General features: G+C 51.1%; 1 protein-coding gene across 2 annotated transcripts in view; it reads left to right on the top strand.

Moving 5' to 3' along the window:
• Window positions 1–26,499, top strand: part of vwa5b1 (von Willebrand factor A domain containing 5B1) — a 218,079-nt gene that overhangs the window by 60,639 nt on the left and 130,941 nt on the right. For both annotated transcript variants that reach the window (XM_038773086.1, XM_038773085.1), the window contains 3 exons: window positions 4,550–4,674; window positions 15,513–15,689; window positions 20,877–20,987. In XM_038773086.1, coding sequence (XP_038629014.1) covers window positions 4,550–4,674; window positions 15,513–15,689; window positions 20,877–20,987 — 413 coding nt within the window. The remainder of the gene's footprint in view (window positions 1–4,549; window positions 4,675–15,512; window positions 15,690–20,876; window positions 20,988–26,499) is intronic.

Genomic DNA, 26,499 nt, shown 5'->3' with positions numbered 1-26,499 from the left:
ACATAAATCCAAAATTCCATGGTTGACAAAAGAGATTGGAGGTAAGATGATGCAGAAAAAGTATAGGTGTGCTGTCAGAGGATAATGCAATTGAATATCAGGCTGAATATAAAAGGTTCAGATGGGAAGTGGAATAAAGTAAGAGAAGCAAAGGGGGAATGAGAGAAGAGACTGATTCTAACTGTTGCGATCTTGGACGATCCCAAGAGAGGCTAGGATACTGGACAGAAACCCCCAAATTTTAATTAATTTGTCAGACTGTGAGGAAAGGATACATTATAAGACCATGAGACATCGGAGCAGAATTAGGCCACTCGGCCCATCGAGCCTGCTCCGCCATTCAATCATGGCTGATATTTTTCTTATCCCCATTCTCCTGCCTTCTCTCCATAACCCTTGATTCCCTTATTAATCAAGAACCTATCTATCTCCTTATTAATCTATCTTATTAATCAAGTTTGTTCATTTTCGTACTTAGTTTGAAAACATTAAAACTGGCCAATGTTTGTTCCTTTGTTTAAGAAGGTCAGCAAGGATATTCCACAAAATACAGGCCGGTGAGCCTTACATCAGTGACAGGGAAATTATTGGAGAGGATCATTTGAGACAGTGCGTACTCCTATTTGGAATCAAATGGCCGTATTGGCGAGAGACAGCATGGTTTTATGAAGAGGCTATTGTGTCTCGCTAACTTGATTGAGCTTTTCGAGGAAGTCACAAAGATGATTGATGCAGGTAGGGCAGTGGATGTTGTCTATATGGACTTCAGTAAGGCCTTTGAAGAGGTCCCTCATGGTAGATTGGTACAGAAGGTGGAGTCACACGGGATCAGAGGTGAGCTGGCAAGATGGAGAACTGGCTAGGTCATAGAAGGCAGAGCGTAGCAATGGAAGGGTGCTTTTCTGATTGGAGGGCTGTGACTAGTGGTGTTCCGTAGGGATCAGTGCTGGGACCTTTGCTGTTTGTAGTATATATAAATGATTTGGAGGAAAATGTAACTGGTCTGATTAATAAGTTTGCAGATGACACAAAGGTTATGGAATTGTGAATAGCGATGAGGATTGTCAGAGGATACAGCACGACATAGATTGGTTGGAGACATGGGTGGAGAGATGGCAGATGGAGTTTAATCTGGACAAATGTCAGGTGATGCATTTTGGAACTCGAATGCAGGTCGGGAAATACAGTGAATGGTAGAATCCTCAAGAGTATTGACAGTCTCAGTACAGGGGTTCTTTAGGCGGTGGCAGCCTTTCCTGGACTTCCTGGTGGAACGGTAGGGAAATCGGCCGGCAGCAGCAGCAACCGGGGGGGGGGGGGGAATTGGATCTGGGGGGAGGGAGAAGTGTGTACATGGGTTTGCGGGATGTGGCGGGTGTTATCTCTTTCCTTTCTGTTGTTTGCTTTTTTTTGTTTTCGATTTAGTAGTTGCTTTTGTAGGGGGTTGGGTGTTGTTCTTGGGTTTTTACAATGGTTATTCTGTTAATATTGTTTTGTTGTTTATATTTTGTGAAAACCTTAATAAAAATTATTTTAAAAAAAAGAGTATTGACAGTCAGAGAGATCTAGGTGTACAGGTCCACAGGTCACTGAAAGGGGCAACACAGGTGGAGAAGGTAGTCAAGAAGGCATACGGCATGCTTGCCTTCATTGGCCGGGGTATTGAGTATAAAAATTGGCAAGTCATGTTGCAGCTGTATAGAACCTTAGTTAGGCCACACTTAGAGTATAGTGTTCAATTCTGGTCGCCACATTGCCAGAAGGATGTGGAGGCTTTGGAGAGGGTGCAGAAGAGATTTACCAGGATGTTGCCTGGTATGGAGGGCATTAGCTATGAGGAGCGGTTGAATAAACTCGGTTTGTTGTCACTGGAACGACGGAGGTTGAGGGGCGACCTGATAGAGGTCTACAAAATTATGAGGGGCATAGACAGAGTGGATAGTCAGAGGCTTTCTCCCAGGGTAGAGGAGTCAATTACTGGGGGCATAGGTTTAAGGTGTGAGGGGCAAGGTTTAGAGTAGATGTACGAGGCAAGTTTTTTACACAGAGGGTAGTGGGTGCCTGGAACTCGCTGCCGGAGGAGGTGGTGGAAGCAGGGACAATAGTGATGTTCAAGGGGCATCTTGACAAATACATGAATAGGATGGGAATAGAGGGATACGGACCCAGGAAGTGTAGAAGATTTTAGGGTCGACGGGCAGCATGGTCGGCACGGGTTTGGAGGGCCGAAGGGCCTGTTCCTGTGCTGTACTTTTCTTTGTCCTTTGGGTCTGATCCTGTTTGTCTAGCTAAACAATTCACCTGCCCAATTAAACTTTGGAGTTCCTCTTTTTCCATTTCACTAACTTCATTGTGATTTTGTGAGGCCCTCCCTGAGTAATTGCTCCGGGGTTAATATTCTCCAAGTGAGGCTGCTGATGTAGAGAAACCATTCTGCCCGATTTCAAACCCAATGTAGTTGAATTCACCAGAGGCCTGACTACCGATTTGAGCTGCATTCCAAGTCCGTTAATAAAATTATTTTCAAATTTGCTACTACCATCCCACATGATGTGGATTCACCCGAGGAAGGAGCTGCGCTCCGAAAGCTCGTGTTTGAATCAAACCTGTTGGACTTTAACCTGGTGTTGTAAGACTTCTTACCATCCCACATGTTTGAGATGATAAAATCTTGGATTATAGTCTTGGGAGCAGGTAGACAACAATGAGGGAAAAGATAGGAAAGGTTTTGAAGGAGCAAAGTGGATGAGGTAAGGTTTGTTAAGATTTTGTACAGTGTGAAATGTGATTTTGGAAGGTTGATTGATTTAAGAATAAAGGCACATACGAGTTTACAGGAGTCCAGTTATATTGACAATGATGTTTATAAATACAGGAACTGGAGGAGATCATTCCGTTCTTGGCTCTCTGACAATTAGAGTCTGATGTGTATCTGAACTCCATCTACCTCGCTTGGCTCCATTACCCATCATATCCTTGCTTAACAAAAATCTATCATTTTAAAATTAAAAAGGGATGGAGAGAGTTGCAGATTTCCATAACTCTTTCCTTGAACTACTTTCTTTAACTTTCAGGTTCTGTCCTTTTGTACTGGACTCTCTATATTTATACTGTTGTCAAGAAAACAAGGATTTGTAATAGTTTTCTGTTTGTATCCCTGTCATATTTTTTATGTAGTGGAAAACAGGGGGTTATCATTATAGGAATTGGAGTAAGAGACAGAATGACTGCCAGAGTTGGAACCAACAGTAAGGAGTGGTTTTGATATGTTAACAATCAAAAATGAACTTCAATCAGAATTTTACATTAGGAAATGACAGGGTTAGTTTTAAAGTAGGGTGTTTTAGTTCAAGGGGGAATGTATAATTTGCAAAGGGTGTAAATAAGTAAAGTAAAGTTAGGTTAAGTTTTCTTGCAGCCTGAGAGCTAAACTAAAGAAAGGCTTTCAATTCAGGGAATAAAGAGCTTCTGAAGGGAATGTCTGAAACCAAAGAGGGATCAAAGGGTATGAAGACATTTAGGGTAAGAATGAAGCTTGTGTGAGGGTGTAACTGTTTACATCTCCCAGAAGGCAGCAAGGTAGCTGGCCAGATCTCACTAACGACATTGTGGACAAGGCTGGATCTGGAGAACCAGTTTCAGCTTCCGAGAACACTCCAAGAGCAAAAGCATCATTGTGTGGTACAGAATACTGGAATTCTATAGATTTACAACCCATTCCAATAGCTACTAATCAGAAAAAAGGGAACGTTAGCTCTGAAGGCAGTTTAAGTTAAGACTTTTTGGAGCTGTTTGAAAGTACTGGGAAGGTGACGTTGTTCTATGCTTAATTGTAATTGTTTTCCTCAGTAACGTTGGGGTAAATTATCCACCTCCTGGCCGAGAGTTCCTTCTCCAACAATGGGATTCTCCCTTCTCCCAATGGCAAATGGGATTTCCCATTGTAACCACCGCATGCTGCTGGGAACTCCCTAGGCGGGGGTCACTGCCGGCAGAAAAGAGAATCTCGCTCTCACCCCATCATTTTGAGATTTCTGAGCCTCTCCTCATAATAATGTAGCATAGTGGTTAGCACTGTTGCTTCACAGCGCCAGGGTCCCCGATTCGATTCCCGGCTTGGGTCACTGTCTGTGCGGAGTCTACACATTCTCCTCGTGTCTGCGTGGGTTTCCTCCGGGTGCTCCTGTTTCCTCCCACAGTCCAAAGATGTGCAGGTTAGGTGGATAGGCCATTCTAAGTTACCTTTAGTGTCCAAAAAGGTTAGGTGGAGTTACTGGGTTACGGGGATGGGATGGAGGTGTGGGGCTTAATTACGGTGCTCTTTCCAAGGGCCGGTGCAGACTCAATGGGCCGAATGGCCTCCTTCTGCACTGTAAATTCTATGTTTCTATGGCCTTTTTCGGCACTATAGGGATTATATCAGCAAAAGGAAGTTATGTTTTGTGTTTCCTTGGCTTTATACTGGGCCCTGATAAAGAATTTTATTGCGTGTTTTGCACCATAGTAATGTTTGGTTGATTAATAAAATATTGTGAATATATTTTCTCAGAACCCCATATGCCACATATCTTAATAGAAAGTGGAGACATGACTGCTGATGAATATGAGCAATTCTTAAAAGGAAGAAATGATTTCATTAAAGGAACCAGAAAGGACCCCAGCTCCGAGAAAAAGGTATTGATTTATTCGAGATTGTGCAGCAAAATCCCAGAATGTCTGAAATAAAACTGGATTAATTTAGCAGATCTGGCAGCATCTGTGGGGAGAGAAGCAGAGGGAGGCTGGGGGGGGGGGGGGGGGGGGGTGGGGGGGGGGGGGGGGGGGCTGGGGGGCGGATTCTCGGGCCTGCGATGTGGGCAACGTGGATTCTCCGCCGGCCAGATGCTCCGTTTTGCCGGCGCCCGGGAGTTTCCCGACGGCGTGGGGCTGCCCCACAATGGGAAACCCCATTGACCAGCCAGCGTAACGGAGAATCCCACCGGCGGGTTGAGGCAGAAATGTGGCGCGGGGGGGGCGGAGCTTCCCGCTGCCGACATCTGACCGATATCGATGTTTGCGGCATGTGCCGAATCGACAGCTATTCCCCGGCGCCCGCTGAAGTGAGATCAGTGTTCACACACCCTCGCCAGCAGGTTGTAAATGAGTCTTCATGACCGATTTGATTCCACTTATTGGGCCCGGCTCACTGTGACCCCGTGACCCTCCCGTCCTCTCTGCCGGGGATCATTAGAGATATCACCAAACCTGTACCCCGCGTTGGTCAAGGAGGTAACTCCTTAAAGGAGTTGCCCCAAAGTCCACCCGAGGGTGAATTCCCTCCTCCCCTATTTCCCCCCCCCCCCATAATGGACTAACTGACTGCTGCCCACGCCCCCCCCCTCCCCCCCAACCCCCGAAGGGAACAATTAAATAGGGAGACTCCCCCCAGGGACACCCTAAATGGTAGGTCCTGCCAGGAACTCCTAAATAAGGACACCTCCCCAGGGGCCCCGAAATAGGGAGCCCCCCCCCACAGCCAAAGAAAAAAGATCCCTGACTGCAAGCCTGGCACTGCCAGGGTGCCAGGTTGGCATTGCCAATGTTGCCAGCTACTGGGCACTGCCAGGGTGCCACCCTGCCCAGTTACTGATAATGGGACGTGCCTGGGAGACTTTGTCACGGTGCTGTTTCGTACTGGCAACCTGGCAGTGTCACCTGAGCATGCTGGCACTGCCAAGATGCCAGGTTAGTAATGTGAACATGCCCAGGTGCCAAGGGGAGTGCCTGGGTGACATGCTGCCCTCTCCCCGACTATCTGGCAGTCACCAATGTCCTGGGTGACACCCTCCAGTGCCGTTACGACGGGTTCACGTTTGGGTGGAGAAGTACTAAATGACATTGTGCTAACGTCTCCCAGGCAGGGTCCGGGGTCAGGGAGGGTCTGGGTATTTGATCAGCTGTTAGGCTCTCCATTAATGACAGGGCAGTGAATCCTCTACGTTGGTGACAGATCTGTCCTCGGCCACCCCCGTGACCTCCAGTGTCTGTTCCTCTTTGGGGGTGAGGACTGTGATGTCACATGCTGGGCTGAAAGTTACCTTGGCAACCCCACCCGATCATTTCCTATCTTTGTGAGCCAGGACCAATGATCACATCCCGACCAAAATATTGACTGATGTCAGTTAAGTCTGTACAAAGTCGGGATCAAGCCTGCGACTGTCCTTTCACTAAACAATATCTCATTGTCTCCAAAGTCTTTTGCATCCTATGTATTATGTATTACTTTCTAAGGTTAATCGTGCAGTTTGTTTCACACTAACCTTAGAATTTAACAATAGTGCTTCCAGGAATTATTCAAGTAAATGTTCGAGTAGCAGTGACACCCAAAGGAGACAGTGACTGAGTCTGGTCCTAACCCAGAACACGGAAGGAAGCAATGTCAGAATGCTGCAGATTTTAGACACAAAATACTCAACTGGATCAGGCAATATCTGTGGAGAGAGAAACAGAGGGCGTGATTCTCCGGCTCACTGTGCTCTCGCTCAAGCGATATGAGGCCGGTGAATAATGGGAGAGGCTGAAAACGAGAACCAGGAGCCAAACAGTTTGTGATACAGCCGGCCCACCCCACTAGGCGAGATCTGGATCTGGCTGTAGCGTGGCGGGAAACCAATTATAACCACTTAAACCCTATTTCCATACAATTAACGGGAGCCACCCCATATCCAATGGCCTCCCATCATTCAGCTGCCTCCCCAGCAAGTGGTCACGCTGGTGCCGATTAGTACTCCTTTTGAAAAACATGACCCTGGTGGAAGGGCTTCAGTGGGGAGTCGAGGAGGTGAGTAGCCATCTTTACTCACAGGCAAAGAGCCGGGGGGACACTGGGATTGCTGCCTCAATGCTTGGCAGGGGGGTGGGAGCCCCTTGGCTGGGGGTGACCCTCCACAGGGGTGGTCTGCCATGGGAGGGTGGGGGGTGAGGAACTGGTGGGGCACCCAAGGGGCAACCGTGCATGGCACTACCATGTTGTTATGTTCTTGTCCGATGGTCTGATTTATATAACAAGAACACTTGTAGCTAAAGCTATAAACAATTTATTAACATTAACTGTGGATAAACTATATACAAAACAACAGATGAATAACAGTCGGATCATGAACAAACAACCTCTCTCTTCAGCATCCTCCAGCCAGTCTGAGGGGGTCACCTGACTCTAACATTCACTTATATACTAGTGAGACTCCTAGTGGTCAGTCAGTGAATTATAATACAACCATGATATCACCACACATGCCAACTCCTGGTTCGTTTTTCCCCGTTCCGGGGGCAACCCTTGCCTCTGCCCGTCTGCCCCACAAACGGCTGAGGCCTCTGGCCGTGCGGCTGAAGGCTATCGCTAATAGGGAATTGGCAATGGTGATTAACTGAGCACTTCACACAACCCAAGTGGATTCCCGTGGGTGGGAGGGCCATGTAGCATGTGGGAGTTATTGCCTAGTATCCCAATCACACCTTGATGCCTGGTGTGGTGATCCCTACCACTGTATATATGAGTGTGCGTGCATTCAGGGATGTATGACAGTACCTGTATTACAGGTTTGCTGGTAAGCCCCTGCTGGCTAGCTCCGCCCCCAGGGAGCCATATAAATATGCATGAGTTTCACTGAGATCCCATTCTACAGCTGCTGCCAGAGGAATAGCATCTCACTGTAATAAAGCCTCTCTTGTACCTTATCGAGTCTTTTGTGTGCAATTGTTAGCGCCACAATTTATTACAGTGAGATGCTATTCCTCTGGCAGCAGCTGTAGAATCAAGTCTGATCGCCTGCAGCTGGATCCGCAGTCGCCACACACCAGGAAAGACTTCAACCACTGGCTGGCTGTTTTCGAGCCCTGCATCTCCTCAGCGGACCCTGAACCATCGGAGGCTCAGAAGGTACAACTCCTTTACTCCAGACTGAGCTCCAGCGTGTTCCCGCTGATCCAGGACGCGCCTAATTACACCCGGGCCATGGAACTGCTCAAAGAAAATTACGCACAATCGACGAACACTCTGTTTGCGAGGCATGTACTCTCCACTCACGTTCAGCAACCGGGTGAGTCGATTGAGGATTTCTGGCGGGCCCTTATCCCTCTAGTACGGGACTGCGAGTGCCAGGCCATCATGGCCACGGAACATTCCAATCTCCTCATGCGAGATGCCTTTGTAACGGGTATTGCATCGGACCCCATCCGGCAACGACTGCTGGAAGGGGCCGCTCTCGATCTTGCGGCAACAAACACCTTAGCGCTCTCAATGACGGCCGTTTCCCGTAATGTGCAATCCTACCCCGCCCGCTGCGCGGCCCACCCATCCTACCCCTCGTGGACCCCGCAACCGACCCCCCTGACTGGAGCCGCTCCCGCACAGTATGCCTGCGCTGCTCGCCGCACCGCGCACCCTGGGGATCCCCGCTGCTACTTCTGTGGCCAGCAGAAGCAGCCCCACCAGCGCTGCCCAGCCAGCACCGCGACCTGCAAGTCTTGTGGAAAGAAAGGCCACAATGCAGCAGTGTGTCAGGCCAGTGCAGCTGCCACTATCGCGCCCGAACTCCCCCCTCGCCGCAGCCAATCGCGCAATGGGCCCTGCCGTCCGCCGCCCCGGGGCCATGTGCGATCGGTGGGTGCCGCCATCTTTCGCTGCCCCCGCCATGTGTGTTCCATGGTCGCCGCCTTCTTGCCCCACCCCCGCAACGTGCGCTCCATGGGAGCCGCCATCTTCTTCCCCGCAGGTACTCCAGACGCCGCCATTTTGTCCTCCCCTCGGAACTGGACCACGGGACCCGGGTCGCTGCCGCTATTCATCGGACTCGTCGGACTCTTCGGTCGATCGCCCGCTACTCGCTTCAATGACGCTTGACCAGTCCCGTCCTTGCAACCTGGCCACCGCTTCCACGACGGTGCTTGTCAAAGGCCACGCAACCTCCTGCCTCATTGACTCCGGGAGCGCCGATAGCTTCATCCACCCGGACACGGTAAGGCGCTGCTCCCTCGCGGTCCATCCCGCCAACCAGCGGATCTCCCTGGCCTCCGGATCCCACTCTGTCCCGATCCGGGGTTTCTGTCTGGTTACACTCACCGTACAAGGCATTGAATTCAGCGGTTTCCGCCTGTACGTTCTCCCCAACCTCTGTGCTACACTATTACTGGGCCTGGATTTCCAATGTAATCTCCAGAGGCTGACCCTCAAACTCGGCGGGCCCCTACCCTCACTCACCATTTGCGGCCTCACGACCCTCAAGGTTGACCCTCCCACCCTCTTTTCCAATCTGACAGAAGATTGCAAGCCCGTTGCCACCAGGAGCAGACGGTACAGCACCCAGGACAAGACCTTCATCAGGTCCGAAGTCCAGCGGCTGCTTCGGGAGGGTATCATCGAGGCCAGCAACAGCCCCTGGAGAGACCAAATGGTGGTGGTTAAAACTGGGGAGCAGCACAGGATGGTCGTGGACTACAGCCAGACCATCAACCGGTACACGCAGCTCGACGCGTACCCCCTCCCTCGCATATCTGATATGGTCAATCAGATTGCACAGTACCGGGTCTTCTCGACAATTGACCTGAAATCCACCTACCATCAACTCCCCATCTGTAAATCGGACCGTCCATACACTGCCTTTGAGGCGGACGGTCGACTGTATCAATTCCTTAGGGTTCCCTTCGGCGTCAGTAACGGGGTCTCGGTATTTCAGCGAGAAATGGACCGAATGGTTGACCGGTACGGACTGCGGGCCACGTTTCCGTACTTAGACAATGTCACTATCTGCGGCCATGACCAGCAGGACCATGACACCAAACTTGCTAAATTTCTCCACACCGCATCTCTCCTTAACCTCATGTATAACAAGGAGAAGTGCGTATTCAGCACAGACCGCTTAGCCATCCTCGGCTACGTAGTCCGGAACGGACTACTGGGGCCCGATCCCGACTGCATGCGGCCCCTCATGGAGCTCCCCCTTCCCCACTGCCCCAAGGCCCTCAAACGCTGCCTGGGGTTCTTCTCCTACTACGCCCAGTGGGTCCCACAATATGCGGACAAGGCCCGCCCATTGATCCAGTCCACGCAATCTCCCTCGCGGCCGAGGCACAACAGGCCTTCGCTCGTATTTGCTCAGACATAGCCAAGGCTGGGATGCACGCAGTAGATGAGACACTGCCTTTCAAGTAGAGAGCGACGCTTCAGATGTCGTCCTTGCCGCCACTCTAAACCAGGCCGGCAGACCCGTGGCATTCTTTTCCCGCACCCTCCACGCCTCCGAAATTCGACATTCCTCTGTTGAAAAGGAGGCCCAGGCAATCGTTGAGGTGGTGCGGCACTGGAGGCATTACCTGGCCGGCAGGAGATTCACTCTCCTCACTGACCAACGGTCGGTAGCCTTCATGTTCAACAACACGCAGCGGGGCAAGATCAAAAATGATAAAATCTTGCGGTGGACAATCGGGCTCTCCATCTATAATTACGAGATCTTGTATCGCCCCGGCAAGCTCAACGAGCCCCCAGACGCCCTCTCCCGAGGTACATGTGCCAGCGCCCAAGTGAACCAGCTCCGTGCCCTGCACGACAGCCTTTGCCATCCGGGGGTCACTCGGTTATAGCACCTCGTCAAAACCCGCAATCTGCCCTACTCCGTAGAGGAAGCACGGACAGTCACCAGAGACTGCCAGGTCTGTGCGGAGTGCAAACCGCACTTCTACCGGCCAGACCGCGCGCGCCTGGTGAAAGCGTCCCGCCCCTTTGAACGTCTCAGTGTGGATTTCAAAGGGCCCTCCCCTCCACCGATCGCAGCACATATATCCTTAGTATGGGCGATGAATTCTCCAGGTTCCCATTTGCCATCTCATGCCCGGATATGACGTCTGCCACCGTCATCAAGGCCGCCGACTCCATATTCGCTCTGTTCGGTTTCCCCGACTATATCCACAGTGACAGGGGATCCTCATTCATGAGCGATGAGCTGCGTCAGTTCCTGCTCAGCAGGGGTATCGCCTCCAGCAGGACGACCAGCTACAACCCCCGGGGAAACGGGCAGGTAGAGAGGGAGAACGGGACGGTTTGGAGGGCCGTCCAGCTGGCCCTACGGTCCAGGAACCTCCCAGCCGCTCGCTGGCAGCAGGTCCTCCCTGACGTGCTCCATTCCATTCGGTCATTAACAGTACACCCCATGAACGTGTTTTTGCCTTCCCTAGGAAGTCTACATCTGGGGTGTCGCTCCCGACTTGGCTCACGAGTCCGGGCCCAGTCCTTCTCCGTAGGCATGTCTGGCACCACAAGGCAGACCCCTTGGTGGACAGGGTACGCCTGCTCCACGCAAACCCCCAGTATGCCATACAGTCTCGCTCAGGGACCTGGCTCCCTCGGGTGCCGATCCCACGCCCATGCCCCTCCCCACCCACGCGCCATCCTCCTTTTACCTGGTGCAGGGACACAGCTCGTGGGACATGTGGACAGCCGGAGGGTGGGTGAGTACCACGGGGAGGGAAGATGGCTGGAGAGATGGGCCAAAGGTTCAGTGGTAGGTCTGCATTGAGGAAATTGACAGCGGCATCATACTGGTTGTGCACAAGGGTGTTTATTGTGTGTAACAATCCCCCCCCCCCCCCCCGCCCCGGTGCCCTCAGTGATTCTCAATGTGCCTGGCCCTCCCAACTCTACCACTATGTCTAGATGTGTCCCCAGGATGCACATCTGAGGTGGGGGCAGACAGCTGCTTATCTCATCCCGTGGCCTTCGATGCCCTCTGGGGCTCTGGGGCCAGAGGGGCCCGGCTCACTTGTCGATGGTACATACACAGCCGTGCCGCCCTGTCCCGGATGCTGATCCCGAGATGTGGTCTCATCAGAGGGGTGGAACCCGGGGGAGCTGGGGCCACTGTTGGCACTCTGGGTTTTGTCTCGGCGACCCCTCCTTCCTGTCGTTGCCCTGAGGGCCCTAGGGTTCACCTTGGGTCGGAGGGGCAGCTGGTTCGAGCCCCGGCTGCCTCGGCATCATCCGGCTCTGCCGCCTTGCCAATGGTCCGCCCCATCGTGTCAACGCCCCCGGCGATGCTCCTCAGTAACTGGGACAAGCTCCGCAGTGCCTTGGCCATCTGCGGGTTGGACATGACCCGCAGAACCTCATCAAGGTCGGCCTGGTGCTGGGTGACATCCCCCAGTGAGATGGATATTCTGCCGAGACCCTCAGCCATGGACGTCACTGACTGCGCGACACCTTGGAACCTTCACTCATGGTGCTGACGCTGTGCACCAGGCTCCCCACTGCGGTCACCACCCTGGCAGTGTTGTCCTCGGTGCCACTCATTGCCGGCACCATCTCCTGTGCCCGGAGCCTCTGGGACTCCTCCAAGCGCCTATGGATCTGCCAGAGTGTTGCTGACATCTCCCTCTGAATGTCCCGGCCGCTCCCTATCGTCTCCATCAGCTCTGGGTAACCCTGTTCCACAGGCTCAGCATCAGACTGGGACCCAGCTGGGTCCTGGGATCCAGCAGCCCTTCGACTGCTGTCTGCCCGGGGGCGGGGGTTTCCTGTCTCCACCTGATGGACATCAGCAGCTGTGTGGTGCTCACACCAGGTTGTGCCCCAGAAGCCCGTCCACTAACATATTCCACCGATATGTGTGTTTCTGCACTGGGGGAGGGTGGGGGTGACAGCTGTGACGTCTCGATCGTGTCTTCCTCGGAGTTCTCCTCCGAGGGTGGTGGGGGGGGGGGGGTTGTGGGGGGGGGGGGGGTTGTGGGGGGGGGGGGGGATTGGTTGCTGTTGATTTACTCGTCCTGCCCGGTGTGGGTCATTGACATTTTTCTGGCACGGGAGGCCAGTCCTCGTGCTCTCGCTTCCCGAGCTCACAGCCGCCGCCACATCCTCTCAGGCAGCAATGGCTGCCCTATGACTGACCCTCCAGACCCTAAGGGGAACACTGCGCTGCCTCCTGGATCCCTGCGCCGCTTCCTGGATCCCTGCACCCCCTCCTGGATCCCTGCGCCGCCTCCTGGATCCCTGCGCCGCTTCCTGGATCCCTGCGCCCCCTCCTGGATCCCTGCGCCGCTTCCTGGATCCCTGCGCCCCCTCCTGGATCCCTGCGCCGCCTCCTGGATCCCTGCGCTGCTTCCTGGATCCCTGCGCCCCCTCCTGGATCCCTGCGCCCCTTCCTGGATCCCTGCGCCGCTTCCTGGATCCCTGCGCCCCCTCCTGGATCCCTGCGCCGCTTCCTGGATCCCTGCGCCGCTTCCTGGATCCCTGTGCCCCCTCCTGGATCCCTGCGCCGCCTCCTGGGTCCCTGCGCCCCCTCCTGGATCCCTGCGCCCCCTCCTGGATCCCTGCGCTGTCTCCTGGATCCCTGCGCTGCCTCCTGGATCCCTGACCTGCTTCCTGGATCCCTGCGCTGGATCCCTGCGCCCCCTCCTGGATCCCTGCGCTGCTTCCTGGATCCCTGCGCCCCCTCCTGGATCCCTGCGCTGCTTCCTGGATCCCTGCGCCCCCTCCTGGATCCCTGCGCCCCCTCCTGGATCCCTGCGCCCCCTCCTGGATCCCTGCGCCCCCTCCTGGATCCCTGCGCCCCCTCCTGGATCCCTGCGCCCCCTCCTGGATCCCTGCGCCCCCTCCTGGATCCCTGCGCCCCCTCCTGGATCCCTGACCTGCTTCCTGGATCCCTGCGCCCCCTCCTGGATCCCTGACCTGCTTCCTGGATCCCTGCATTGGATCCCTGCGCTGGATATCTGCGCTGCTTCCTGGATCCCTGCGCCCCCTCCTGGATCCCTGCGCCCCCTCCTGGATCCCTGCCCCGTCTCCTGGGTCCCTGCGCCCCCTCCTGGATCCCTGCGCTGCCTCCTGGATCCCTGTGCCCCCTCCTGGATCCCTGACCTGCTTCCTGGATCCCTGCGCTGGATATCTGCCCCGTCTCCTGGGTCCCTGCGCCCCCTCCTGGATCCCTGCGCCGCCTCCTGGATCCCTGCGCCCCCTCCTGGATCCCTGTGCCCCCTCCTGGATCCCTGCGCTGCTTCCTGGATCCCTGCGCCGCCTCCTGGATCCCTGCGCCCCCTCCTGGATCCCTGCGCCCCCTCCTGGATCCCTGCGCCGCCTCCTGGATCCCTGCGCCCCCTCCTGGATCCCTGCGCCGCTTCCTGGATCCCTGCGCTGGATCCCTGCGCCCCCTCCTGGATCCCTGCGCCGCCTCCTGGATCCCTGCGCTGCTTCCTGGATCCCTGCGCCCCCTCCTGGATCCCTGCGCCCCCTCCTGGATCCCTGCGCCCCCTCCTGGATCCCTGCGCTGCTTCCTGGATCCCTGCGCCGCCTCCTGGATCCCTGCGCCGCCTCCTGGATCCCTGCGCCCCCTCCTGGATCCCTGCGCCGCCTCCTGGATCCCTGCGCTGCTTCCTGGATCCCTGCGCCGCCTCCTGGATCCCTGCGCTGCTTCCTGGATCCCTGCGCCGCTTCCTGGATCCCTGCGCCCCCTCCTGGATCCCTGCGCCCCCTCCTGGATCCCTGCGCCGCCTCCTGGATCCCTGCGCCCCCTCCTGGATCCCTGCGCCCCCTCCTGGATCCCTGCGCCCCCTCCTGGATCCCTGCGCCGCCTCCTGGATCCCTGCGCTGCTTCCTGGATCCCTGCGCCCCCTCCTGGATCCCTGCGCCCCCTCCTGGATCCCTGCGCCCCCTCCTGGATCCCTGCGCCGCCTCCTGGATCCCTGCGCTGCTTCCTGGATCCCTGCGCCGCCTCCTGGATCCCTGCGCCCCCTCCTGGATCCCTGCGCTGCTTCCTGGATCCCTGCGCCCCCTCCTGGATCCCTGCGCCCCCTCCTGGATCCCTGCGCCCCCTCCTGGATCCCTGTGCCCCCTCCTGGATCCCTGCGCCGCCTCCTGGATCCCTGCGCTGCTTCCTGGATCCCTGCGCTGCTTCCTGGATCCCTGCGCCATTTGGCGTTGGAGCAGGCGCAGGGATGATGCCAAGTGTGCATGCGTGACCCCCGAGGTGCCAGGTCGACGTTGGGACCGGCAGCTGGAGCAGCATGGGCTGCTCCAGCACCGCGTTGTCCCCAATGACCCGAGAATCGGGTCTCAGAACCAGCGCCAGAGTAAAGTACTCCTGTTTTGGCACCGGCGCCGGCACTCTGCCTCCGGACCAGAGAATCGTGACCCCGATCTCTGAGAATCTTTTCCAACAATTTCGCTATCACTGACGTCAAGATCACTAGCGTATAATTACCCGGATTATCTTTGCAATATTTTTAAATAACGGGACAACATTGGCTATCCTCCAATCCTCTGGGATTTCACCTGTGGCCAATGAGGACACAAAGATTTCTGTCAGAGGCCCAGCGATTTCATGTCTTGCCTCCCTCAGGAATCTGGGATAGATGCCATCTGGTCCTGGGGATTTGTTACCTGAATGCTTTTTAACACACCTGACACTTCTTCCTCATAATAACCACCTGATCTAAAGTGTTTACACATCCCTCTGAGACATCAATCAGCATGTATCCTTTATTTATTCCAACAGACTGAGATCATTCGGAAACGGCTGAACAAAGACATTAGGCACAACCCTGTTATCATGTTGAACTTCTGTCCTGATTTGAAGACTGCACAGCCGGATTTACGAATGGCACAGGGCGAGTTTCTCTTCCTAATAGATCGCAGTGGAAGTATGAGTGGAGTTAACATCAACTGTGTGAAGGTAATGGCTACAATTCATGTCTTTGCTATTTATTGTTTGCTGAACGGATCAGTCGCACGTCCCAACTGGAATGTTTTGGGGGTGGTTTCAAAGGGTCTTCCTGAGTTTCCAGGTCAATGGGTGGGGTCATTGCTGTGCATCATGGTAGCTGCTTCACTGGCAATAAGGAATTTCTGCTCCATAGAGTGTATCCTTAAATTGGAGAGTAAGCAGTTTTTAAATTCCTACCACAACATGAAATTGTGCAATTCCTCGTAGGCAGGCAGTATTTTTAAAGAGCGGTCTCACATGAACATGATTTGCTTCAGCCATTTGAACTCAGTAGATCTCATGGGTATGGCCAATCTTGAGTCGTGTGACCTGTAGTAACCATTTTGAATTTCAGAAATCCAAAATGGCAAAAAATAGTCAAATTTGGAAAAAGACAGTTCTGATTTAATTTTCCCATCTTATTGACAATACGGAGGCTTTGGAATTTGTGAATTTCTGTGACAAAGCTTCACTCCTAGAACTGGTACTGCAATATAACAGGCTCCCTTGTCGTAGTCAATATTTTCCCCGCTTCTGGACTGTGATAGAAAGATTCAAACAAGGCTCGTTAGGTAAGCAAAACTAAGCTTTATTTACGAACTACAACTGCTAGCAGTATGGCTGAGACTTGGAGTCGGAAGGCAGTCAAGTACAAACTGCTGGTTCCCTTCCAAGTCTGCAGTATCACAAAAGAATAAGACGATTTTTATACATTATAGGATCAAGATAACATGAATACAGCTTGGTCAGGAATTTGATCAAAAGTAAAACATAAGTAATAATCATTAAAATGGCGTCACCTTGCTGACCTTTAGAGGACTCGGGGTCTCATATCATTCTCTTGTCTTTTGGTGCATGTTTAAGAAATGGAGCAAACTTGTTTAAGTACCGAAAGAGACAAGTTTTTAGCTTATCGTGTGTAAGGTTTATGACGAATGAGCTTTATCCGAGTTCAGAGTCAGCCAGTTTTCGGGTCAAGTTGACCTTGGCTGCTTGTATTTGTGCCTTAGGTTATGCGAAGTCAGTTTAAATTTAATTGTACCAAGAAGCTTGACTAGGTTTCCCATCATGCTGTTATTTGCTTTGCACAATACCACACCCTGACCCCCCAGGAAAGTATTTGTTTGTGAATACCGATGAAGATTTCTATGGATAAGAGGTTATTTCCTGGGTAACTGTCTCTTTGGTTGTTGTGCACCATGTTCATTTCCTTTCCGAATATTCTCCCTTTCTTATTAATGGTTGGTGGAGCAAGCAGTGTGACAAACTGATTTGTGTCACTGATAAAGGTCAAATCAGTTTGTTCTCTTCACCCAAACGTTTTATATTGACCGATAGGCACGGAGCTCCCTTAGGTCACAGTAATTCAGGAAAGTAAGACTTGCATTTATGTAGAACCTGTCATCACCTCAGGAAGTCCCAAAGTGCTTGACAGGCAAGTACTTTTCTGAAGTGTAGTCACTGATACAATACAGGAAATGCAGCAACCAATTTGTGCACAGCAAGCTCCCACAAACGGCAACGTGATAATGATCAGTCCAGTGCCTTGGGATCTTTTAATTTCTTGACTCAAAGAATTCCCTCATGCCTACTGTCGCACTTGGTTCAATGATTCTATATGGTTTCTATATGGTTTCTATATGGTTTCTATATGGTTTCTATATGGTTTCTATATGGTGTCTATATGGTGGCTATATGGTTTCTATATGGTTTCTATATGGTTTCTATATGGTTTCTATATGGTTTCTATATGGTTTCTATATGGTGTCTATATGGTTTCTATATGGTTTCTATATGGTGTCTATATGGTTTCTATATGGTGTCTATATGGTGTCTATATGGTTTCTATATGGTTTCTATATGGTTTCTATATGGTTTCTATATGGTTTCTATATGGGTTCTATATGGTTTCTATATGGTGTCTATATGGTTTCTATATGGTGTCTATATGGTTTCTATATGGTTTCTATATGGTTTCTATATGGTTTCTATATGGGTTCTATATGGTTTCTATATGGTGTCTATATGGTTTCTATATGGTGTCTATATGGTTTCTATATGGTTTCTATATGGTTTCTATATGGTTTCTATATGGTTTCTATATGGGTTCTATATGGTTTCTATATGGTGTCTATATGGTTTCTATATGGTGTCTATATGGTGTATATATGGTTTCTATATGGTGTCTATATGGTGTCTATATGGTTTCTATATGGTTTCTATATGGTTTCTATATGGTTTCTATATGGTGTCTAGTGGGTTGGGTCAGTGGGTATGTCAGTGTCAAAAAGTGAGACAGGACATGAAGGGCAAAGAGGGCTGGTGGAGTGCCATATGTGGCATAAAGGATGAGGAGCAGTAATGTAGAACATAGTCACTCAGCACAGTGCTGAACAGTCCATGACTATGGAGCTTCACCATCCCGGAAGGAGCCGGAACCCGAGGCAGGAAATGGGCTTCTCACAGTAACTTCTTTGCAGTGTTAATGTAAGCCTACTTGTGACAATAATAAAGATTCTAAGATTATAGAACATAGAACAGTACAGCACAGTACAGGCCCTTCAGCCCACGATGTTGTGCCGACCATTTATCCTAATCTAAGATCAACCTAACCTACACCCCTTCAATTTACTGCTGTCCATGTGCCTGTCTAAGAGTCGCTTAAATGTCCCTAATGACTCTGACTCCACCATCTCCGCTGGCAGTGCATTCCACACACCCACCACTCTCTGTGTAAAGAACCGACCTCTGATATCTCCCCTACACCTTCCTCCAATCACCTTAAAATTATGTCCCCTCGTGACAGCCATTTCCACCCTGGGGAAAAGTCTCTGGCTATCCACTCTATCCATGCCTCTCTTCACCTTGTATACCTCTATCAGGTCACCTCTCTGCCTTCTTCGCTCCAGTGAGAAAAGCCCGAGCTCCCTCAACCTTTCTTCATAAGACATGCCCTCCAGTCCAGGCAGCATCCTGGTAAATCTCCTCTGTACCCTCTCTAAAGCATCCACATCATTCCTACAATGAGGTGACCAAAGGCTCCCTTAGCACACTGGACTAAATCGCTGGCTTTTAAAGCAGACCAAGGCAGGCCAGCAGCACGGTTCAATTCCTGTACCAGCCTCCCTGAACAGGTGCCGGAATGTGGCGACTAGGGGCTTTTCACATTAACTTAATTGAAGCCTACTCGTGATAATAAGCGATATTCATTTTCATTTCAGAACTGGACACAATATTATTATTATTATTATGTGAGTTGGAGACATTCTGACACAGAAAGTGGTTCAGTGTCTGAATAGAGCCCTCCAGACTTTGGTTACACTCCATTGAGACAAAAAGGCCTGGAGTTTTGCCAAGTTGTGATGATTTGGGAGTCTTTTAAAAATCTGGGTAGGTCTTGATTCAGGGATTGCCAATACCATTCCGGTCTGATTTTCAGGAATGCCTTTAAAGCTTGCGATCTGGATCAGATCAAAATCCTGCGGTCGGCATTCATGAGCTGGGCAGCTGCATTGAGGAGAGAGGCAGACGGGTCCTCTGCAATCTCTCATGGTGGGGCAGGTTTCTAAAGAGTCAGAGTTTATGGAGCCTCAGAGATGTCACAAACTCTAGCCTGCATGAAGGAATTAAAAATGATGCTCCAAATGCTTCCTCATCCTTGCCGTGCCAAATTATGCCCCTCCACCCACCCATTCCCATGGCCCCTCATGTTTGATGCCACGTATGGCACTCCCCCAACCCTCTTTGTCCCTCATGTCCTGTGTCACGTTTTGGCACTTTCATACCCACTGACTCACATGATATAGAACTAATCAACCTTCGTGTGACAGTAGAATGTGTAAGAAAATGTTTTTAAAAATATAATTCCTTCAGTTCTGTCCAATCTGTTTAAAAGAAAATAATTTCATTACAGGATAATAAAAGTGTCAATCATCTAGACCCTTTAAAGTATCAATAACAAAAACCTCATAACCATATGTAAATAAACATTGTGAAATTGACAGCAGAGATGATTCAAACAAGAATTTTTCTGGGGCCCAGATGTTTCAACAAGAGTAATGGATGTATGGGGCGGGATTCACCCCTACCAGGTGGGGCGGGGGGTCCTGGCAGGATGGAGTGGCGTGAACCACTCCGGCGTCAGGCTGCCCCAAAGGTGTGGAATCCTCCGCACCTTCAGGGGCTAGACCCACCCGGGAGTGGTTGGTGCCCTGCCGGCCGGCGGGAAAGGAGCTTGGTGCCACGGCAACTGGCGCCGAAGGGCCTCCGCTGGCTGGCGTGAGTCGGCGCATGCGTGGGAGTGCCGGCGCGTGCTGGAGTCATCCCCACGCATGCGCAGAGGGATTCGCTTCCGCACCAGGAATGGCGGAGGGCCATAGCCTCCGGTGCAAACGGAGAGAGTGCCCACACGGCACAGGCCCGCCTGCGGATCGGGGGGGCCCTAATCGTGGGCCAGGTCACCATGGGGGAACCTCCCGGGGCCAGATCCTCCTGCACCCCCCCCCCCCCCCAAGAACCCCCCCCCAAGAACCTCCCCAAGAACCCCGGAGCCCGCCTGTGCCACCAGGTCCCGCCGGTAAGAGACCTACTCCAATTTACGCCGGCGGGACCGGCCACAGACGGGCCGGACTTCGGCCCATCGCGGGCCAGAGATTTCGGGCAGCCCCAGAGCCTATTGAGTCGTGCCGGACCCCGCCATTCTCCGAGGCGGGCAGCGCAACTTACACCAGTCCGGTTTTTGGGGGGGGGGGGGGGGGGGGGGAGAATTGGGAGGATGGCAGGGGCAGGATTCACGCCGACCCTGGCGATTCTCCCACCCGGCGGGGGGTTGGAGAATCCCGCCCATGGTCTTTCAGGATGTGCCATAGCTTGGCACTGGGGCATGAGGGGCCATGGAGGTGGGTGGAGAGCATGAACTGATCCGAAGTGTGTGGGGGGTGGGGTGGTGAGGGAGTCTTTGTATTTTTATTTTAACTCTATTTGCTTAAAACCTGTTACACTTGCTCCTTTTCCCAGTTTTAATGACAGGTCATCGATCTGAAACGATAAGCGGAATTTCATGGCTCCGTCGTGGAGGGTGTGGCTGACAAATGCTGATAAATATTTGATGTGCGTTTCAATGCATTAAGTCTGCCCTTTTTCTTTGCTGATATAAAGGATGCGATGCTGGTCGTCTTGAAGAGTCTTATGTCCTCATGTCTGTTTAATATAATTGGATTCGGCTCCACATTCCGGACCTTGTTTCCAGCCAGCAGGTTTTATAATGAAGTGAGTTATTTTCTGTTACTTATTATTAATTCCATTCATACAAAATAACATAGAATTTGCCTGCCCACTGTATAGTGCTGCTTTAAATTAATTTTCAATATTACTGAAAATGCTTTTGCTTCTGCTCTTTTTAAACACTTGCTGACGTCCTGCATGATGGACTTCACTGCCGATTGACATTTCCCTGGAAAGGAAAGAAAGATAACATCATGAAGCAAGCAGAGATTTATGGGCTTGTAACACGGAAACAAGAGCCAGAGAAGCAGCAGACCATCCCGCCCTTCAAAACTCCTTCAATATGAGCATGGATGATCTTGGGATCCAACTCCACTTTCCTGCCCTCTTCCCACATTCCTTGATTCCCTGAGAGATCAAAAATTGATCAACCTCAGTGTAGAATATGCTCGACAATGAAACATCTACAACTCTTTTGGGTTGGGGAATTCTAAAGATTGAGGATGCTCTGAGTGAATAATTTTCTGCTCATATCATCCTGAAATGATTACTCCCAAATCCTGATGCTGTGCCTCCATGTTCAAGATTCCCTAATAAACCAGAGCCTACCACAGCTGTCAGTCTCCTTCAGAATCTTCTATGTTTCAATGAGATCACTTCCAGCTCTTCTGAACTCCAGATAGCACAGTATAATTTACCCGCTCTCTCATTCTGCAACAGGAGGTTTTGTGGTGCAGTGGATGGCTCCTGCCTCTGAGCGGAAGCTTCTGGTTTGAGTCCCACACCAGGACTTGTCGGCCAAGGAAGGTGCGTTTATAACATGGTCAAACCGGTTAAGTGTCAACCTACAAATCCTTCCAACACACCAATGACAGGTGACCAGAGTGGGGGGTGACTCCTGGTCAGTCATGTTTGATGCGGAGTGCTGCTCCTCAAGCCAGAGGCCTCTGTTGACAGGCGAATTAACTGTTCCAGGAGAAACTAGCAATGGGAACAGTCAGAAGTCTGCCTTGTGCACCACAAGGATAAGAAGGAAAAACAAAAAATCAAACAAACTAGGATAACCCTCTTATTCCAGGAACTAATCTGGAGAAAAACCTTGCTGGAGCACTTCCAATGCAAGTGCATCTTTCTCTAGAGATGGAGACTAAAACAGTACACAATAGTCCAGGTGTCCTCTCAGCCCTGAATGAGGTACTGGCCCCTATGGCGAATGGCAGAGAAGGATCATTAGGCTGTACGATCTACTCCTGCCCCTACCTCTTGTATCCTTACATAAATAATGTGAATAACCTCACAATTTTCCATATTATTCTCCATCTGCCACCTTATTGCCCATAACTTTGCCTCTCTCTCTTTGGAGCCTCTTTGTGACCACCTCATAGCTTACATTCCCACTTAACTTTGTGTTGCCAGAACACTCAGGAAATTGCAAGAAGTCTTACAACACCAGGTTAAAATCCAACATGTTTGTTTCAAACACTAGCTTTCGGAGCACAGCTCCTTCCTCAGGTGAATGAGGAAGGAGCAGTGCTCCGAAAGCTCGTGTTTGAAACAAACCGGGTGTTGCAAGACTTTTTACTGTGCTCACCCCAGTCCAACGCCGGCATCTCCACACTCAGGAAATTACTCTTAGTCACTTCATCTAAATCATTACTGAAGACTGTAAATAGTTGAGGCTCTAACACTGACCCTTGAGCCACTCCATGAGTCACAGCCTGCCACCCTGAAAATGAGAGAAATGATATTTCATTAAAATAATATTTCAAGTCTATTTTGATTGTAAAAATTAGTACAATAATAATTATCTGCAAGCTGAAAACTGACCATTACAGGGGATCCTGAGGCTAGGAGCTGATAAAGGGAACATTAGGAACAGGAGACCGCTCTGCATATCTAACCTGCTCCGTCCAACATGATCACGACTGGTCTCCAGCTTGCACTCCACGTTTCTGCAAACTCCCCACATCTCATCCTTAAAACCAGATAAAAATAACAAATAATGTTTAGTTTGGTGAAATAAAATTGGAAATGGTCAAGTGCCCTATGTTAGGGTACTGATGGTACTGATGGTTCAGGATATGTAAAATAATGTGGAGGATGTGGAACAGAAATATGTTCCAGGATGAACTAAACCATTCCCTGCTCCTGGAAATTTGGACAGTAACAAAACGGAGAGAATTTTCTGATGCTGCCAGGGTGAATCGTGATTGGAAAGAGGGGAAAATTTGGAATGTTGGGAAAAGTCAGTTTTCCGCCAGTGGAAAAATAGATAACATTTTTCACTTCAGACCTTCACAGTCCATTGAGAGTTCCATTGCTCCATGTCCGGAACAGAACGGGCATGAATTCTCATTAAAAACCTAGCTGACTGGAATCATGTTTACATTCAGAATCTAACTGTCTTGCCAGAGGATATTCAGATTGATCTCACATGGGTTATAAGTGACATGTACTTAGCAAGCTGCCCTTCACTCGCAACTGTGTGGTTTGAACACTCACCGAGGATGGTGGCACAGTGGCGCAGTGGGTTAGCCCTGCTGCCTCACGGTGCCAAGGACCCAGGTTCGATCCCAGCTCTGGGTCACTGTCTGTGTGGAGTTTGCACATTCTCCCCATGTCTGCATGGGTCTCACCCCCACAACCCAAAAATGTGCAGGGTAGGTGGATTGGCCAAGCTAAATTGTCCCTTAATTTAAAAAAAACATACACTTGATTGTTCAGCTCTCTTGGCACATGACTTAGAACATAGAACCATTGAATTCCTACAGCGCAGAAGGACACATTTTGGCCCATCGAGTCTGCATGACCCTCCAAAAGAGAACCCTACCTAGGACCACTCCCCTGCCCTATCCCCGTAATCCCACCTAACCTGCGCATATTTGGACTGCGGGAGGAAATCAGAGCACCTGGGGGAAATCCACGCAGACATTGGGAGAACATGCAAACTCCACACAGAAAATCACCCAAGACTGGAACTGAACCAAGGTCCCTGGTGCTGTGGAGCAAACGTGCTAAACATTCTGCCATCGTGCCACCCAGAGGGGCTTGTCCAGATTGTGGAATTCCCATGTATCTCCTGCCCTTGACCTTCTAGTGTGAGTCATTGTTGCTTTGGAAGGTGCTGTCTGGGTTACATTAGAACATGGAACATAGAGCAGTACAGGCCCTTCGGCCCACGATGTTGTGCTGACCACTTATCCTAATCTAAGATCAACCTAACCTACATCCCTTCAATTTACTGCTTTCCATGCACCTGTCTAAGAGTCGCTTAAATGTCCCTAATGACTCTGACTCCACCACCTCTGCTGGCAGCGCATTCCACACACCCACCACTCTCTGTATAAAGAACCGACCTCTGACATCTCCCCTATACCTTCCTCCAATCACCTTAAAATTATGTCCCCTCTTGAAAGCCATTTCCGCCCTGGGGAAAAATCTCTGGCTATCCACTCTATCCATGCCTCTCATCACCTTGTACACTCTATCATGTCACCTCTCTTCCTTTTCGTCCCAGTGAGAAAAGGCCTAGCTCCCTCAACCTTTCTTCGTAAGACATGCCCTCCAGTCCAGGCAGCATCTGCACCCTCTCCAAAGCATCCACATCCTTTCTATTAAGAGGCAACCAGAACTGGACACAATAAACTCACTTTGGTGAGTTCCTGCAGGTCGATGGTACACACGGTTGCCATAGTGCATCGGTGATGGAGGGAACTAATGTTTAAGCTGGTGGATGGGGTGGCAATTAAGCGGGCTGTTTGTCATGGATGGTGTCGAGCTTCTTGAGTGTTGTTGGAGCTGCGCTCATCCAGGCAAGTGGAGAGTATTCCATTACACTCCTGACTTGTGCCTCGTAGATGTTGGACAGACTTTGAGGAGTCAGGTGGTGAGGAATTCTGACCTGTTCTTGAAGCTACACTATTTATACGGCTAGTCCAGTTCACTTTCTAATCAAATTAAAGACAGTCCTGGGGAAATGCTCACATTATTCTTACAACTTGTGTGACTTGCACAGGCCACAGGTCTTGGAGGGTCTTTAGCCCAATCAGGGTTGCTCACTAGTGATATACACAGAAATTAAAGGATGCTCAATCAGCAGACAGAGGTTTTTAGTGAACAAGTACAATCAATCTCATTCTGCATCACCATAGTTGAAAAAGTGTAAAGATGTTTAGATATGGGGCGCGATTCACCTGGAAAGTGTCAGAGTGCAATTTCCAGTGGGTTTAGCGGGGTGTTTCCCGATGGCCTTGCTATTCAACACACTCAGCCGGTTTCTGGCTTTGGAGCATTTCTCAACTTAGAGATTTCCTGCACGACGGAGCTGGACTCAGGATCGGCTCTTCCGAGATCGGGATGGCACAAATCTCTACAGCAACCCCCCTCCCCTCTTTACAGGAGCCCCCACTTTCAAGAACCCTGCCTTTCAAGACCTCCCCCCCCCTTTCATGGCCAAGACCCACCCTCCCCAGGCCCTGGATCTTGGTAATGCCAACCTGGCACCTGGGCATCTTAGCCCTGCCAAACATTGCCAGGGGACATTGCCAGGGTGCCCATTGCCAAGGGGCCTGGGTGCCAGAGGGAGTGCCCTGTCCCCGACCACCTGGGATGGTCTCTAATGGATTGTGAGACCCCGAGTTGTCATCATGTCCGGTCCATGATTGTGGAGACCAGTGCTCAATGGCGGCCATTGACCCCCGGGTGAATGTGGCGTCCGGGTATTTAAGTGAGCCATGACTAATTTAAATATCATTATCTGGATCAAGGCCAGTGAGGGCGCAGCCCAGATCGTGCCTGGCACCAGGAGTCAGGTGACTCGCACAAGGTTTTGCGATTGGCATGGAGCTCTCCCGCGATTAAGTCATCACGGACCAGGTGTAACACGTTTTCTGAATTACGCCGAATGCAGAGACAGGTCATACTGGGCTAAATCGCTCACTGGGCTAAATCGCTGGCTTTTAAAGCAGACCAAGGCAGGCCAGCAGCACGGTTCAATTCCCGTACGAGCCTCCCCGAACAGGCGCTGGAATGTGGTGACTAGGGGCTTTTCACAGTAACTTCATTGAAGCCTACTTGTGACAATAAGCGATTTACATTTCATTACAGGTGTAACACGTTTACTGAATTACGGCCAAGGCTGAGACAGGTGTAAGACGGTTACTGAATTACGGCCAGCGTAGAGACAGGTGTAACACGGTTACTGAATTATGGCCAGCGTAGAGACAGGTGTAAGGCGGTTACTGAATTACGGCCAGCGTAGAGACAGGTGTAACACGGTTACTGAATTATGGCCAATGCAGAGACAGGTGTAACACGTTTACTGAATTACGGCCAGCGTAGAGACAAGTGTAAGACAGTTACTGAATTACGGCCAATGCTGAGACAGGTGTAACACGTTTACTGAATTACGGCCAGCGTAGAGACAAGTGTAAGACAGTTACTGAATTACGGCCAGCGTAGAGACAGGTGTAACACGTTTACTGAATTACGGCCAGCGTAGAGACAGGTGTAAGGCGGTTACTGAATTACGGCCAGCGTAGAGACAGGTGTAACACGT

Source organism: Scyliorhinus canicula, chromosome 16 (genome assembly GCF_902713615.1).
Source record: "Scyliorhinus canicula chromosome 16, sScyCan1.1, whole genome shotgun sequence".
Classification (NCBI taxonomy): Eukaryota; Metazoa; Chordata; class Chondrichthyes; order Carcharhiniformes; family Scyliorhinidae; genus Scyliorhinus; species Scyliorhinus canicula.
The sequence above is the reverse complement of the archived record's forward strand: the minus strand, read 5'-3'. Positions and strand labels throughout refer to the sequence as shown.